The sequence below is a fragment of the Plectropomus leopardus genome, chromosome 19 (assembly GCF_026936395.1).
Source record: "Plectropomus leopardus strain MGB_pleo_1.0 chromosome 19, ASM2693639v1, whole genome shotgun sequence".
NCBI classification, from domain to species: Eukaryota; Metazoa; Chordata; class Actinopteri; order Perciformes; family Serranidae; genus Plectropomus; species Plectropomus leopardus.
In genome coordinates this window covers 26,144,370-26,162,850 of record NC_142194.1, presented here as the reverse complement: position 1 = coordinate 26,162,850, position 18,481 = coordinate 26,144,370, and the positions used below count along the sequence as shown (strand labels likewise).

Below are 18,481 nucleotides of genomic sequence, written 5' to 3'. Positions count from 1 at the left end.
TCAGCGCACACTGTGTTTACCATATACAGCATCTAGCTGTCTTTGATGTCTGAATAAAATGCATGCTTCATTAATATAGATGAGTAGGTTTATCATAAATCTTTGACTTTTATTGCTGCACAGGGCTGTGTCCAGATGGAGCGCTGCTTACTCTCCTATTCACTGCTCCCCGCCAGTGGCACAGAACTGGCCTTGGGGCTGAGAGGAGGACATGAAGAGAGGAGGAGGAGGAGGAGGAGACGGAGAGCGGAGGAGTTGTGAGGAGAAGCCGCCCGGCCCGTCTGTCCGCCTGTCTTTTTTGCCTGTGCCTCCAACTTTAATGAAGAAAAAAGGAACCACTCCTCCAAAGGGCGATCTAAGTGTTCAAGTGCACACTCTGCACATTCCCTAATTAAGAAGTCTACAGGGATGCTCCTTGAAAGCTGGGCGCATATACAGTAGCTGTATGTATGTAGATAGATAGAGCCCTGGGAAGCTGAGTAATGCACTGCGCTCCGAGAGCTGAACGCAAGCAGGATGCAAAGCAGAAAATTAAGCCACAAAGGGAATGTGGAGGCCCTTCGGGGAGAAATAGTGAAGTTACTTTACTTGACTCAGTTTAAAGATGTGTTTTGGGGTTAGCTCACCTTATGTCCATGTGTTAGCTTGTCATTTATCATCACAAGTAGTGTTTTAAAGGAAAATTTCTGTATGCTGAATCAAAGTGTGCTGTTTTTTTTTTTAATTTTGTATCCACACCTTCCCCAGAGACTAGACGTCAGACTCAGCCATATGCTGCATCTGTGACAGCTCAACAAAGCAATCAATTAATAACTCATGTACCTGCGTGTCCCAGCGTGCACCCTCCATGTACAGCCCGTGTACGTAGGCCCCTTCCCGAGGCGGTACAGTGAAGTCCTCGCGATTCTTCTTGGTGACATCACACTGCAGACACATCCTGTCTAGAGGCCACTCGTTCCTGTCATTCAAACACATGGAGATTTGCTGTGTCACTGTGTTGTTGCGACCGTGTTGATGTCCTGTTACAAAACAAGCCTACCTTCGAGCCATAGCCTGCATGATGGCTGTGAGGAAGGACTGTGGGTTAAAGAAGCCTGCCAGCCACACCACAGAGGGGAGGACGAAGTCAGCTGACCAGGCTTCCAGCTCCTTGATCCTAGCCAGCAGGTCAGTGAACCACAGGGCCAGGCCAGACATGGATGGGTAGGCCCGCTTGGTCCAACTGTCCGGCACCATGTCCAGGAAAATAGCATTCTGAAGGTTCTCCATGTCGCTGGTCATGGTTAACTCTCCCTGAGGGGTGGAGGCCACAGGAAAGGAGAACATTCAATAATATAATGAAATAATCAATTTTGCTGCTGTCAAACATTATTGTCCAAGCCATTTTCGCCAGTTTATTGTTAATATAAGCCCTCAAAACCCACCTGTTCAGACTAACCCCCCCAAGCCCCAACACCACCCCTATATTCGTATTCACAAGTGGACTCAATTCAGTTTCAATCTTTCAATTTATTTCACTGACTATATCAAAGGACACACTGTTTGTTGTTGTTTCTTTTATTTTCCTTTTTATGTATAAATATTTCCCCATGTAAAGTATCTTTAAGGACTCTGAAAAGCCATATATAAGCCTGATGTAAAATAATAATATTAATATCATTGTTAGTATTAGTATTAGCATTAGTTTTATTAGAATTATTATTGCTGAAACAAAGAAAAATATATCTTTGGAGATACATCAGTAGTGCTCCTTTAGGCCCTGGTCACACCAGTAAGCAGTAAAGTGAATTTAGTAAATTTAGCCAAATTAGTGTTTTTGGACCAAGCAGTTCTGTTGAGAGCTACATATCTCCAGGGGTCTTTTTTTTCCTCATGTTTGCATTCACTTTGCCAACGGGAACACTGAATGGCTTTTACTGCAATCCACTGTACTTCACTTTGACGCATCAAAATCAAGCTGTTGATGTTGAAAAAACTTGATGTGTCTTTGCTCAGGCAGCTTAGCAGAATAGTGACTACTTGTACAGGGATAGTTATGAGCTGCTGTAGCTGGTTAGCTAATTGCTAAAATGCAAGCCAGCCTGAAATATGCTCGTACTAGACTAAGCAAAGGTTAGCTAAAATACACTACAGTTACAATGACAAATACATCTGTTGGAACCATCAAAAGGACATGTGTTCAAAAGTTATGAAAAAGCAACTAAGTGGGCCCTTGATTTGAGATTACTTTGTAAAACAGCAGCTGCACAGGTGTGCTAAAGTGCCATCAACAGAGACTGACTGACTTTGGTGTTGTTAGCAAGAAAACTGTTGAGTGTACTACTGCCCCCTGTTTATTACAATAGCGTCCTGCTGCAGAGCTCCAGGCTGGGACCCATCTCAATCCCAGGATGCATGGTCAATAATCATGTGTGTTAAAGTGGAAGACTACATGTATTTATTAGATTTCCTATCAATAAATAACATTTACATGTCTCTGTATTACACTGTGCAGTGTATTGTTTTATCAGACTTATCGCTAACAAATTAAGTAGCCGATCCAGTTCCGAGCATGCAGGAAAACTACAGTGGCTGATGCGAAAACTTGAGTGACCCATCCAGAGCCAGTGTTTGGTCTGTCTATTCTGGACTACTGTAGAAACTATACAGTGGACCTATGTAGGTAGACACACTCTGTATGGTAGATATGAACAGCTCATTCAAGTTTCCCAGTATGGAAAAACACTTTTGATTTGATTTTATTTTAACGTGATTGTAAACTAATAAAAATTATCGTCATGAATATTATATATGATTTCTTCTTATAGATGCCTCTTAATCCTACACACTGGACCTTTGATACATTGTATTATATCCATGTTAATAATAAAATATGGTTTTACGGAAGTTATATGGAGTACTTTTATAATGAAATTTTAAAAAGTATTGTTATAGTTAAATAAATCAAAGCAGGACCCATGTTGCTTTTATTTTGAAGGACCTGGCTTGTCTCAGCCCAGAAATGTTGATGTTTTTGTTGTGGACTTGAAGCCTCCAGTCAACAGCTGGATATTAGCGTTAGCAAACAGTTAAACATAATGTGGTGACTTTAACCATGAGGATTTATTAACTGTGAGCAGCCAACAAACTAACAGCTCTGCAATTCAAATATTACTAAAATTTGCAAATTGCACTGGTGTGACGTGAATGCAAAATATGACTATATAGTCACGATCAGAGGTCTACAAATACAAACTCACGCTTTACCTGCGCACACTACTGCCACTACCAATTATTAAGTTAGACTGTTAGCACAGCACCATTTAACGTATTATTTTATTCACTGTAAGCTGGAAACAAATAAACAGCTCTCCAGTTCAGATATTAATATTGATATTAATCGCAGTAGTGGTCCATGGTCGCAAAATATGACCAGTCATGGTCTGGAGCTCTGCAAAAGCCCTGCTTTGTGTGCGTGTGTCTGTGAGAGGCAAAGAGCCGTAGAAGTGAGCAAGAGAACCAAAATGCTGGTGATTTACATAAACGATGCAACAATTTATCCTCAATGTACGCAATGAAGAACATGGCTGCGATACATTGAGTATATTCAATATATCGCCCACACTATCATATATGCTATATATGTATGTATGCTATCATATCCTGATGATTGTCTCTAGCCTACAAAATTCACTTCTTTCTTCAAGCTCATGATCAGAAATAGTCCAACAGAAGAGGTGGGCCTGAGCATGGAGCTCTGCAGCTAGACCATTCTTGTTTATGGGAGCTTGGCTGTAATGAGAGGCCTCATGTTTGTAGATAAGAAGAAGATCCCAGCCAGAAAGCTGTGTTTTTGGCTTTTTCCTGTTGCGCCATGGCTGCTGTCTAACTATAAAACAAATATTTCTCCCTTTTGGGCACTTATATTTTGCTCAAAGGAAAAGCATGGGCCATGCACATTTAAGAGCTGTATGCTTTAGCAGAAAAACAACATGTGGACATAAACTTTATCACTGCCTTGGTTTGAATTTTCCAGTGTTTGCTGTACTTTGATGAACAGGCGGCTTGTGGATATTAGAAAATCTGGCTTTTGGCTTTCATCGTCTTTCTGGAAAACGTCTATTTTAATTAGGATGACTGTTCTGCGGGCTGACAGATGCTGCCTCTTTTTTTGTACATAAAAGTTCTTCGTACGTTTGTGAATTTTCATTACAGGAAGGAACCGGGAGTTCAACGTGTCACTTCCTTTTTGTCTCAGCAGCTAAACATTGGAGGTGACACCTCCCAGACGCATAAGGTGTTGAGCAGTAACAAGCCCTCGCTACTGATGCATACATAAACATGCAGACAAGCACGCCATGCCAGATAAGGTAACATGCTGTAAGATAGCCAAGAGAAGATGGCACTGAAGAGTAATGAGACTACAGTGGTGTCCTTCACCCACTGATACTGGAGCTGATGTATTGCTGATGTATAGATACCCTCATGTGACAGTCAGAGCAATTCTTTATGAGGGAGATAAGATTTTGTACATTTATCTACATCTGTGTGTTTATGGTGAGCCTTTCGCCTTTGCAACACTCCTCAAAATAATCCTGATCCTTCAGCAGAGTCACAGCACACTTTGACACGCCATGAAACTGCACCATCTGACCAAGGCTAACATTCTGATAGCGTCTATTTATTCCACTATAAAGACGAAATATGATTCCATTTGCTGGTACAATCGTCGACATGGCTTTTAAATCACTGAGCCGATTTATTGAAGCTTGTTGTGTCAGGAGATCGAAGCCTCATAACTCCCAACAAACGCTTTTACACATTTTTCTCCCCCCCTTTTTCTCTTTGCGTTTGTTGTTAACACACGACTCAGTCAGGCTTGACACACAGAGCGCAGACGTCTCATTTCTCTCTGCTCCTCTGTAAGCCAAATCTCTGAGTCATTCTGGAGACTGAGCCTCTGACAAACAACAGAGGAAAAGGTTTAGTTATGCAGGAACACTAATGCAGCAACCCGTTGCAGTCAGCAGCAGCCGAGCCAACGTGGTGTGAATCATAGGTGTTGAGGATAATTGAGGGTTTTGTGCAGGATTTTGAGGGACAGTTCAGTTGAAGTTCAATTGTCTTATATTTAACATTTTTAGCTCTTAGCATCATCCCTGCTGGGCCAGTTGGCAGATGGACTCTGTGGACTCCTCAAAGCAATTTAGTGGTTCCGAGGAGTCCTGAACCAAATAAGAAAATAAGCCCCATTCGGAAGAGGTTAACAATATAGGCAGGATAAAAAAAGTGGATGTAACCACTGTGATGTAACATGGTTTGTGAAATACTGTTTTGAATCTCCCAGTTTAGCATTTTGATTGTTGCCATCTTGCTTTTAAAGCCAGAAGTGACCATATTCAAACTCAAGCTGTGGAGTAGCAAGTAGAATTGGGTCAATTTCCGTTTTTGCCGGTCCAGTCCATTATATATTGGTGTCTTTTTATTTTATTTATTTTTTTGTTGTTTTTTTTTGTTTTTGTCTTTTTTACTGTAACTGTATGTTGTACTTATATGTATTTTAATGTAAATATTCACCTTTTGTCTTATTTCACCATAGCTGTTATCGAATGTATGTATCCTTGATATCTTATCTTTTTTCTCTTATTTTTCTTCCCTAAAAGCCTACCTAGGGACAGGAGTTGGAAACTAGCAATAGCTATAATCTCTATATGTGAAACATCAGTTTCTACAGCTTGTTTCTAACAGGCGGAAGTTGTACTATGCGTATTTGCATTGTCCCTATGAGCTAAACTATACATAAATGAATTTACAAGCTTAAACCGGTTTGTCGAACCTGCATTTGTCATTATGACATGTTCTGGCAATTCTTAAAATAGCCTAAATCACAGCTCTAAATCCAACTTCAAATTAAAAGAGCATGCTAGAAAGGGCCAAAGTCCTCAGACAAAAAACATGAACAACAGCCAAAAGCGTTTTCAGCTATTTAAATGTGCACAGTGCTATGGATACACCATTACTACCTCTCTTTCCTGGGTGTCAGGTCACCATGGTAGCAACTTGTGAATCATAAAATATTCCTTTTCATCTATTTTACTTTAAATGAGAGCATAATTTACAAAATAAACATTATGCTCTATTGAAGTAGACTTCAAACTAGCAATTGGGACCATAAACTCATTAGAACAACATTTAGTAAGGTAATAAAAAACAGCAAAATAAAATATTCTAACCATCGTAAAATGACAGAACATGGCCTGTAATAGAAATGGACACTCGGCAAGACAGAGATAAAAGAGCCTAAAGTCTCCTCAAGGAGAAGAGGAGTGGAAGGAGAGACAGGAGGTACAGATACTGCAGGAGCTGCATTTGAGGCAAAAATCGTACTCCGTCTTCTAAGAATCATATTTCAGTCAAACCTGAGCACACACGACACAAATAATGATATCCATTAGTATAACTTGAACTTCCTGTGTATATCACTACCTCCAATGTCCATTACAAATAAACAGCCATAAATCATAACCAAATCATCAAACGCTGCAAGACTTGCATGAGAATCATCATGTTTTTCAGTTTTCTTCAGTGTCAAAGTAATCAAGTGATAGTTGTTTGTACATCCATGGTTGCACTGCAAACGGAAGCTGCTAATAGATCATTCATTATTTTCGATAGTTACTTTATGTAGTTTCTATCACACTGATGTTTGTTCATTTTTCTGATCAGTTTGGTTTTAATTAGTTATTTGATGCTGTAAAAAGCAAGATCTGACACCAATATTGACAGTTGCATTTATTAATCAAAGTGCTACTTGTGATTAGGCCTGATGGATTTATGGGCAGGAACTAGTTACCTGTCTTCACTTCCTGTTAGCCACTGCACAGACTCTGCCTCCAAATAAAGTCAAGATGGGAGTGGGGATTGTTCAGGATATTTTGGCTTCTTTTTTGTGAAGTTGTTGGAAATGTAGAAATCAAACAGTAAAACTGCCATGCTGATCCAATATGAACCAAGATTCTGTTACTGAGTGGCATATTTTTCACCTCAAATGTTTTCAGAAGCATGTCTTAGTTTACTGTTTAACTGTAATACGAGATTGTTTTTTACCTACTTAAAAAATAATAATAATACATCGCACTTACAGTATATAGCGCTCAAGTTCTTACCAAGCACAGAGGACACTGTATATGGCTGATTCATTATATGTCCAGATACCACCCAGTGTTTGGGGATTTTCTTTTTAATTTGCAACATAGAAACACTCAACTTTTGGTGGATCTGATGTTATAACCAAACATTTCCATATTTTATATATTAGGAACCCATGGCGGCAAATTTGTTCTTGAACAGAGCTAAAACGAGAGTGATTGTTGGACATAATATCTGTGGACAGCATGACTCCAAATGAATGCTAATGTTACTGGATGTGTAAACAGGCAAATGTTTGCGCCTTTCTCAGTGTCAGTGATGTGTTTACAGTTTGTTCCACTGCCCCCAAATGGTCATAAATAAAGTAAATTAATAATGGGACTTTAAATCCTTCACTCCACTAACAAAAGGCCTCACATTTTTATAATGACATTTGTATTATTCAGTTGAGACTTTCTGTTACTCACTTAAATCATAAATCCAAAAGACTTGGCTGATAAAGAAAGTCATAATTATGTTTTTTGATGGAAGTAAAAAAAAAAACCACACAATTCTGTTGAGATTAAAGAACTTCAGCATGATTATGATTGAGAGTGTTAGCATTTTTAGGAAATCAGCCTCTTAACGTGTGAGCAGCATTTTAACTTTCTCAAGGTGAATCTAGTTGGTTGGTTAGAAGCTGGTTTCCAAACTAGGGGTTGGGCCCCTCACATGAGGGCACAAGATAACTCAGAGGGATCAAGAGATCATTTGAAAACAGAGTTGTGCTGCATTCTGAGTTCATTCAGATATTCTCCAATCTTTGCATTTTAGTGTGTTTGCTTGGGAGACTTGGCATGTTTTTCAGCAAGCATCATTTTATAGATCAAATTGAAATTGAAATCGAATTGAAATTACTATTTGAAAAGCCTACTGGGGCTTTGTGATTGGGTTACAATAAACTTTGACTTGACTAATCTGTAAAGCACTTTGAATTGCCTTTAGGTATGAAATATGCTGTATAAATAAATCTGACTTGCCTTGTAGAGATCCTTTCCATAATGTTGGCAAACACTTACATTTTAGAATAATAATCTGAACCTATCATACAGTATAGTATAAGTATGAGCTACATTACACCACAGGTAAATGCACAGCATAGTGTCCAATTTGATAAAATCGAAAAATGATTTTAAGAGCAATTTCAGCATGAACAGACACGTTTCAAATATGATCAGAACCCATCACCCCGAGGAATCTCTCTGCTGGCACACAGTCTTCTCACCTTGAGTCCCAGGTTGAGCTCGCAGAGGGAGCGTCTGATCTCCTGTGTGAGGAGGTTCATGCGCTCACACTCCTGCAGCGCCACCACCTGGTACGGAGTCCTCTCCTCCGCCTTCCCCAGCAGCTCAGCCATGTTAAACTCCTCTGGGAGCTTCTCTATGATCTCCTCCAGCACCGCACGCACCTGATCATGTGAGGAAATGAACAATGTGTCTATGAGTGAGTGAGTAAAAGTTGGATCTTTCTTATAGCTACAATTAAAGATAATCAGGACAACAAACACACAACAGGAGAGAATGCTGCTTGAAATTAAAAACTCGCGAGAGATTGGGGTTATCTGTGTCAAATAAACTCAGTAGTGCCAACGCTGACAGCCTGAGAAAGTGTTACAGTTTGAAATAGACAGTTCCATAAATATTCATGAAGATATATTTTGCAAGGCAGCTCTTTGTTTTCAATAACAGTCTAATCCCTCCAGAAAATCAATGCTCACATCATATTTTTGTGGGTAAGTGATGAAAGCTAATGCCCGTGTCAACACTTTCCCAAGGCAACCAGCATTAGCGATCAATCAGCGGATTAGGTGCCGAACAAAGGATATGAGGTCATCATATCTATGGATTTTTCAGTTCAAATATCTGATCTGGGTTTGGCAGCTACTGAGCATGCTGAATACAAAGTGAGCCTCGTTGGTAAACTGTGCGTGGCTGTCATCTGTTAAGACAGGAGAATCCAGGCTTCTGAGACGGAAAGGTCACACATCATAATACATTGAGGTACGCGTACACACAGATGATGCACAGCATACAGTATTTTAGATGGTTGATACTAGAGGGGTGTTGGATTAAGTAATAACCAGTTAAAGTTGGTTTAGTAAATCAGGTTACATATTCTCAGGAAGACATTTCAGCTGAAGTCTGACCTAACATACCATAAAAGCTTGTTGGTAAAAGCTTGTCTTGAATAACCCTAACAAACTGAGCCAGGATAAGGCTTACCAGAAAACGTCTGTGTTTATAAAGCCGCACCCTTTGTTTCCATGTTTTGTGCCTATATGACAAAAGGGAACAAGTTTTTTAAATTGGTCCAATATTGAGGAGATGCTGCAATGTAACTGAATGTGTTTAATATTGCCAATAACAGGCTCAGATTATTATTTTGTAAAGGATCCTGACAGATACAGACTTTTTTGCTAAAGAGTAAGAATTGTTTCTTTAATCAGAAATAGCTCTGAATTTGCACTCGCCAAAGCCACCAGACTTTATTTAAATAGTAACTTTATCATTGTGAAAAACACAGCATGGTTGTTTCCACTTTTCCCATCGATCTGCAACTCTGGTTTTATTGAAAACAAACTTTTAATTCATCAAATTAAATGTGAAATTATAGTTCTATGCACATTAAAGTTACTGTTTATGTAAATGGAGTCTGGTAGGTTTGGCAATTGCAATTTTATGGCTGTTTCTGGTGAAACAAAAAAGATTTTACCCTTTAACAAAAAGGTCTGTCTCTGCAGGGAGCCTTTTTATAATGTTTTTCATACCCCTCGCTCAATACTGGACCAATTTCAAAAACTGTTGTTCCCATTAGTCACTGAGACACAAAAACATAAAAAGAGGTTGAGAAAAGTTACCCATTAAAAGTGACTGAGCTAATGAGACCAAGACAAGTTTGATCTGAAGTGATCAATAATTATGTTTAAAGAGAAACAAAAGCGTAATGTCTACAGCTACAGAGCTGCACATTTTAAACTTAAAACATAGATTCATGACACAAAAATGAACCAGACTACTGCAATTGAAGCAAAATTGAGCTGAGTTAGTTCACCTTGCTGCAGAACTCGGCTTGTAGTCTAAACATCATATTTGCCTTTTTACAATGAAATTTCAATGATCTTCATTTAGTATTTTGTTATTAAATAAAAAAACATTTTTACCAGGTTTCAGCAGCTCCGGGAGGAGTACAACTTGTCTACATCTGATTACTTCAGGTTCCCACAAGTAAAGAAATGATATCAAACAAAACTTGCCTGACTCTACCAACTCAAATCCGTATAAACCGGACCTTTGCCTATACTTGATTTTCAGCACTAAAAAGACAATACCTTTGAGATATGATATAGAACAAAGCCTAAACTCTCCCTTGACAGAAACCATCAAATAAGCATAGAAAAAAGAACTTGTGCGGGGTGTAGGGCCAGGGGAAATGAAAAAAAATTTTTTTTTGAGCAAAGACCTGTATAGCGACATTGCAGTGACTAATTTGTATAGTGACGATACAAAATATTTACATAGAAAGATTTTTGATAATATAATATATAATGACTAAGTGGATAAAGTTAAATACTAGAACAGCTACAACAGTGAGTGATTTTACATGGAAATAGCTGGCCTATGATCAGGTTTTGGAGTATCCCATTTATGTTTTTGAGCATGTAAACAGCATTTCCTATTTCCAGAAATCTGGATAAGCCCTTATCCCATTTATAAGAAGGCCTAATGCTAGCTGGAGTTCTGCTAAAGAACCAGGTTACTGGGTTACTAGTATTTGTCATGTATACAAGGAATATGATTTCTCTGTTCTCATGTAAACACCATCACTCAAATACAGTATGATCAGAACTGAGATAAGCCTCATAAATGGGTTATTTATGTCTCTGTAAACAAGTTCACTGTTGTAAATCCAGAAAATCCCATCTCTGATGTAATGCAGCCTTTAAAACCATGAAAAGACATCTACAATATAATATAATATAATATAATATAATATAATCCAAAATCTAAGATGATATCTAGCCTCCTGTCATGATATCAATATAATATCAATCTATCGCCCAGCTCTTGTGCGGAGGTCCCTGGAGACATCTGGGAAGACAGCCTACATCATGTGCACACATGGTCATGTCAGACAATGCTTAATTCAACGTTAGGTGCTGCATAGGCTGCACTGCTAACAGAGTGAAGTGCACACAGCTTTTTCCTGTGGTATCATCACAGTGGGAGAAGTGTAATTCTGCAGAGGGCACCTTGTTACAGAGTTTGTCCCGCTGTTCCAAGTTGACCAAATACTGGGAGGATATTTTCAGCCTCCCTTCCAAAGTGGTTGGTCTGACATTGCATCCTGACCCCAAGCTGATTAGCCAGTGTTTCCCCTAGAATTTTGTTTCAGGCCCATTGGTACACAATGAAAAAACCCCTAGCAGATACGCTGCCTGGAATGATTTACTGGCATGGCTGGATTCAGTCCAATGGCACAGCAATATCATTATGCATTCAAATTTTTGTTCACTCTGTATATTAAAAACTTAAAACAAAGCGAACGAAACAAGGAGAGGATGCCTGAACAAGCTGGATATATTTACAAAACAGTAGCACATCATGAGCCAAGTGTGCAGAATTCACTGCTGCACTTTATCTTTCCTGGCTTTGAGAAAAGTTTCACCACAGCATCATTCTCCTTTCCCATTTGCTCCCTGGCTCAGTTGAGGAAAAAGTGAATACACTGGGTTGTGAATACACATGCATACGTCCATACATCATAGCTCGCCACAGTTGATCTAGTAAAACCAAAATGACCAACAGGGTATTTTATTTTGAAAACTGACAGGATTCGCTGCATTGTGCTTGTGACTTCCTGCATGATGGGCTTTGAAGCAGCGACCCTCTTCCTCGCTGTGGCTTCAGTCCATGATTATCGCACTAAAACAGTGGATAAATTGTTTTGAGTGTCACACAACGGACGCGAAATGACTCAGTTCACTAACAGAGCTGAATTTATACACAGAAAACTGTGACTTCCACTGCACATTTACTGCTTAGCTGACCATTTTTACTGCTGGGCAAAGACCCGTTTCTTTGCTCTGCTACATGTACTCTGATGCATTCACTGACAATCGAAACACCTGCTCGCACACTTTCGCTCTCAACCCCTTCAACCATTCACTCACACACACTGCCCTGTCTCTGAAGAACCTACACCACTCTTTTAACATAGGCACAGAGTACGAGCCAATCAGAGGCAGAGTACAGTGGGTCATAACTTCTACTTCTTCTAGGGGAAAAATACAGTGTAATTCACTATCCTGCACAAACCTCGGAAACGTTTTGGCCTAGTGTGGGGTCTCATTGGCCTGGTGGTGCAGCAGGCCTGTAACACTGTAGAGGAAACACCGTCAGCTTTGGCACTAGAGAGGCACTAAACACATTAAGGAAGCCTTAGAGACAATTTATTCTAGATGCCCTAAAAACTGCAAAGTTCTGCTCTAGTACCAGAAGACACCTGAAACTCCCTCAATAGAACACTGCCGAGAAACAGGTTTGCTCTGATGGACAAGTTGGATGACTTTAAAAAGATCTGCGCCTCCTCCATTGCCTTTAGTCTGTGCTTTACATGAACAGGGAATAAACTACAGAGACCAAAGCTTTGTTTTGGCTTTTCAGGTTGTAAAAATGTTTATTTCTGCGGTAAAGATGAGTGTGTTAACATAGGGGATTGACTCACTTCTGGAGTGGAAAGGGATGATTACCACTGTGACTGAGAATTCATATGATGCTAATACATTAGGTACATTTTCTTATGTTTAGCACATTAGGTGCTAAACCTAGGGAAATGTTTTTGAAATTAAATGTTATTTCTAGCAATTTACACTGTTTTTGCCCCGAACTAAACACAATCATTAGGATTAACAGCGTTTTCATGCATGCTTTAGAGCCACCTCATCATTCACATGCAGAAAAGTAGCCATGCCCTAAAAATAAAATTAAAAAATATGAGATTTCAGAAGAGAAATCAGGCTGATGATAATAAAAGTAAAGCCTGTGCCATTACTCACATTTTGTCTCTTGTTTCAGGCAACAGTGAGCATAAATGACTTTTTAACAAAGCTAACACTCAGACAACCAAGACCCTTATTTATGATATTAAAAAAGTGACACTTTCTCCACTGAGAAAGTGCACTCTCCCTGACAGAATATTTGTTTGAGCTTTTACACTCAAATAAGCTTTATTTCAGAGCAGTACTGGACCAGAAAATGCCACTCCTGTAAAAATCACCCTGGGTGCTGTCAGAGGCCCCAAACAGTTGGTCTGCAATTTATTTCCAATTCAGTGTGCAGCAGCTACAGAGAATGTCACCTGTTGTCATCATGCATTTAAGATTTGGAGCTCTCACCCAGAGTTTAGTGAGACAGTCGGCGTTGTGAAAGGCTGTGGTTTACATATCTGTGCAGGGTGTCTCCTATGAATGAGGGTTTGACTTTTCAAGTATGAATATCACATCGGTTTCGAAACTTGACCCCGCTAAATCTCACTGACATGCTAGAGGGTCTGTCATAACACATTCACGCTGTGCAGCTAAACACTGCTCAAACCCACAGAACTCAACTTTAAATCAGTAAACCCCAAAGTTTTATAACTTGCCAAACATGTTCAACTGAATTTTGGAGAAATGTATACGAACGATTCACAAGACATCTAGTGTGTTTCTGCTTGAGGGAATGGTGCAGCCATAAAAACTTTTTCATTTGTTTTGGTACATTTAATATAAAATGGTCACAGATGTTGTATTTGATTAATGAAATCCAATTAACAGTTTAGACTATATTTTGGCCTTGTGGGATTCTTATTTAATTCAATTTTGTTTTATTTTATCTTTGAAAATGTGAATTCTGTATTTTCTCTAAAAGACTGCTTTGTGTTTGAGACAAATTAAAAAAAAACACCTATATAATATATTTAAGTATATTTAACAAACTCCACTTTCACTTTATTTTAAGGGGCCTGCTCTCCTCTTTTTTCAAGGTACACATTTTACACATTATTCACAGTAAAAATAAGAGCTTCAGTCCCATGTATGTCTCTGACCTCAGTATATGTTAAATTTTATCCATATAATGTAATTTTAATGAAGAGCTGGGGCATGTCGATTCATATATGTGATACTGTGGGACAGTATGAAATACGATAAATATTTAAAATTTAAAGCTGCTAGGGAGAAAAAGAGGGAAACTACATGTTAAGTGTTAAAAACTGCTGATCCAATATTTTGAAGACTTTTGGGACTCTTTGGTAGAAAAGCTTAATGTATCCACTTGAAGAAAAAAAATATTAACCCCGTTTCTCTGAATGAACAATATTAATATCTCAAAATTCTGAAAAACCTTTTCCTAGAAAAAAGATAATAATCTTGATTCAGAATACCAAGAGCAGAATTTTGAATTTTGTGAATTATGCCTCCGTACATTGCGACTATTTCAAAGACCTGAGGGAAACAAGGGTCAAAGTAACCAAATAACTCCAGTGAATATTGATAGAGTGCTGGCAGACTATGCAAAATGTCATCAACATTGCCTACAGTACACGGTTTTGAATAAGTTACGTCTGAACTGATGATGCATGTATAATCAAGATTTGTTTTTGTTGTGGTAAAACATGATTATGAAACAGCATTCATATTCTTAAAAAGAATAAAGGAAACAAATAAAAACATAATCAAACATACCTGAATCTGAGAATACTGGAAGTGAAATCTTTTTAAGCCTTCCCATTAGAACCTGTTTGGCATTGATCCAACATATTTCATACCACCAAAAGTATCTCTCTGATTGAGCTGAAATGATTTGTCCATTACTCTATTTTTCAACTGACAGTAAAATAACAAACTGCTTTGATACTTCATTGTGAACACTCATTAGTTGCAGCATCTCAATTGTGAGGATTTGCTGCTTGTCTTTGTTATTTGTGACATTAAACATCATATCCTTGGGATTAGGGTTGTTGGTTGGATAAAAAAAAGACATCTGAATTCATCACGTCTGGCTGTTGGAAGTGACAGTGAGGATGTTTCAATATTTTCTGAAATCTATTTAACAAAATGAGGAAATCTAATGATTGAACTGGCAGAATATTTGATTAGATTAGAGAATATTTTCGTTAGTAATTTTCCACACACCTGAATGGGGCTTTTATTGGTTTTTGCCTGCCCACCATAGATCTTACTAAGTAAAATCTTAATGCTGTAGTGAACAGTGTTTTCATGTAGATGCTTCCAGCACTGTGACAACAGTTTTCAGTTTCAACAGAACTATGCTTTAGTGCACAAAGTCAAGTTAACAAAGAATCCCTTAACACTTTGCATTAAAATGCATCTGATTACATTTATACCTGGTTATTAATACGTCCCCAGAGACCACATGGAGATCTGATTGAGATCCAATCGCTCTCTTCAGCTCAATCAACCCAACAGTTGAGCCATTTTCCACCATTTGCTTAGCCATTGCTTTATAGATAGCTCATCTGCAATATGAACTGTGAAGTTTCACTTGTATACTTTTGTGAGACCAAATTGAAAGCTGACACTTGGTCTCATCTTGACTCTATCCACTGTGTCTTGAATATCAATAAGCTTTCTTGCTATTAGCTTAGCTCATCAACAGACTAATGGCTGCTGCCTTGCTGGTTTGAAACAGTTGTGCCTGATTATGTATTCCTGCCCATGTAGTTATGTGTGGATTGAAAACGCAATTACATTTACACTTGTATTTAATGTGGTCGAAACCTCATCACCCTCAACGCATTTTAATGCAAGGTGTAAAGGTGGTAAAAAAAATGGTTCATCCAGCTTAGTGTGGATGATTTTGACTGGCCTGCACAGAGTCCCGACTTTAACCCCATCCCGCACCTTTGGAATAAACTGGATTACTAACTGCAAATGGAGGGTGTTATAGAAACAGATTATTGCACGTGGATTTGGAGTGACGTGTTCAAGAATCACTTATGGGTCAGCATACTTTTGGACACGTGGTTTACAATATCTACTGACCTTTTCCTCACGCGTCGCCCCACCACCATCACCGCCTCCTCCGTCCCTGGGCTGCATCTCCAGCACTGTGCGGAAAAGCTTCTCGGAGGTTTGAGTGAGGAAGCCAATCTCGGCGTTGGGGTGAAGGCCGTAAAGGTAGGGTGATTCGGCAGGTAGGGTTTGGTCGATGTACTGCGGCAGAAGAAATCCATGTCAGAACTGTGTACAGCTCTTGTGTCAGAAATCTTAACCCAGATTGATGAGTCTTTGTGAGAACCTTAAATTCAGGATTTTAAGAAGGTTTGAGATTCTGTGAAGCTTGAGTCTGTCTGAAATGCTTTTTTTTCCTAAAAATGAAGACAATATAAACATATGTTTTTGACCTAAACGGGATGTCATTTAAACTAATCCTAATTGAGCCGTAGATTAGTTTATATTAATAGCATAAAGATTGGCAACTCCAATTACTTCTGGACAGAAAAGTACAGTCTTTTTTCTCCTCTCAGATGTTTCCTCTAAAGGACTGCTGACAAAGGACAAGAATGGAACCATATAAATGACGAGGTATTTCTGGGTGAGATTCAAACACTCTGCATCAATTGACAGACTGTTAATGACCATAACAAGGAGAAGAAAATGTGGCATTTTCCATCTGCTGGTCCATAATGAATATCAATATGCTTTTAAGTTAGTGCAGATGAAAGTGGAAGCTCTACTGAAAAAGGCTGCTTTTTTTTTTTTTGTGGGGCACTTACATTATATTAAAAAAAAAACTCTTCTAATCATAATGTCCTGATGAAAGTTTTGATGGAAAATATATTGGCCTTTAATACAGAAACACTTTGTAGTCGGCTTGTTTGATCTCTGCTTGCTGGCTAACTTTTGCTGATTGCATACACCTGTATATTGTTGAAAGAGGAGTAAAACTGCTGAGTCACCTTCTTTCTTTGTGCCTATCCTGCCTCACTCCTTTCTTAAATATACTGTAAGCTTTCTCCGGATGTTTGTGAGGGAGGCCTAACAGACCCCCCGGGGACCCATGGGTCTTTACAGCCCATGTTCCTCGGCCAAATCTCAACTGCTCTGCCCTCGGCCTCGCTCTGTGGTGACAGCCAAATGTAAAACGCTCCAGTCCTTCCCATCGGAGCCGCTATGACAGCCAAGATGTGCCCGCTGAACAGCACCCAGGCTGGGGGAAAATTAGATACAAGTCGTAGACCCCACTCCCTCTGCTGCCCATGGGGGAAATCTGGACTGTCTGCAAGAAACACATTTTCTGAACCACTGTTATTCATATAAATGCTGGCAGTTGTCAGTTTTTCTTAAGGGACACTGGTGAAGCTGGTTCCAGCTGTCAAAGAATGAAGCTTTACAAAAATACTCCAAATTCCAAACTGAAATAACCACAATATGTTCGGCCTTGCTTATTTATTAATCTCTGAGAATGATATATACTATTGGAGCCTTTATGGTGCACAGCAGCAGTTTCACAACAACCTACGTTATTTCTGAATCACCCTGTAAATCGAGATTTGTGTTAAATGATAAATAACAACACACAACAGACTAGGTGAGGTAAAGCAGTAACCTGATGATGCCTGGAGCTGTCACGAACCACCTGAAGTGCTCCAAAGCAAGTTCAGCCTCAACAGTTTCACATCATGACTGACCACACAGAGGATAAACTGATGCATGTACTGTGTTTTTTTTTCTTTTATTTATTCTGGGAGGTTTAACTGAGAGGAAACCTCTCTTTAACAGGAACCTATGATCACATACACATTTACACACATACACATCTGGAAGCAGCCCAGTACAACCACAGTCTGATCTGCTGGCCTTGCTCAAGGGCACCTTAGTGGTGGTAATGAGGAAAGGGCAAGCACTACCTTTTCACTTTCTCACTCAGATTTATCCTGCAGGTCCAAGGAATGAACCGGCGACCTTCCAGTCACAAGCTTGCTTCTCCAGAGCCAAGTTTATTAACTACCAGTGAAACATGGTGGCTGCAGTTCCTGGATTTAGACTTAGCCCAGTCATACCAGAGGGCATTTGTGCATGTTCATTAACCTTTTGAAACCTGAGCAAACTGGCATGATGTCTTAAAAAACATGTCAAAAAGGACATGAGCAACTTCAAAAGAAATGACCCCAAAAATAGCAAAAGGTTCATTAAAAGTTAGGCCTACAAGAATATTACCTGAAAATTAATAAATTAAGAGAGAAAAGGGGAAATTACCTGAAAAAATTCCCTGAAAAAACAATCAAAAATAAAATACACAGCATAACAGAG

General features: G+C 39.1%; 1 protein-coding gene across 1 annotated transcript in view; it reads right to left on the bottom strand.

Annotated features, from left to right (window-relative positions):
- The window catches only part of dnah9 (dynein, axonemal, heavy chain 9), a 186,454-nt gene that overhangs the window by 5,826 nt on the left and 162,147 nt on the right, over window positions 1-18,481 (bottom strand). Inside the window, exons 74-77 of the mRNA XM_088069941.1 lie at window positions 16,211-16,381; window positions 8,393-8,575; window positions 1,040-1,293; window positions 823-958 (exon numbers count right to left, since the gene is read on the bottom strand). Of these exons, the coding sequence (XP_087926067.1) occupies window positions 823-958; window positions 1,040-1,293; window positions 8,393-8,575; window positions 16,211-16,381 (744 nt within the window). The remainder of the gene's footprint in view (window positions 1-822; window positions 959-1,039; window positions 1,294-8,392; window positions 8,576-16,210; window positions 16,382-18,481) is intronic.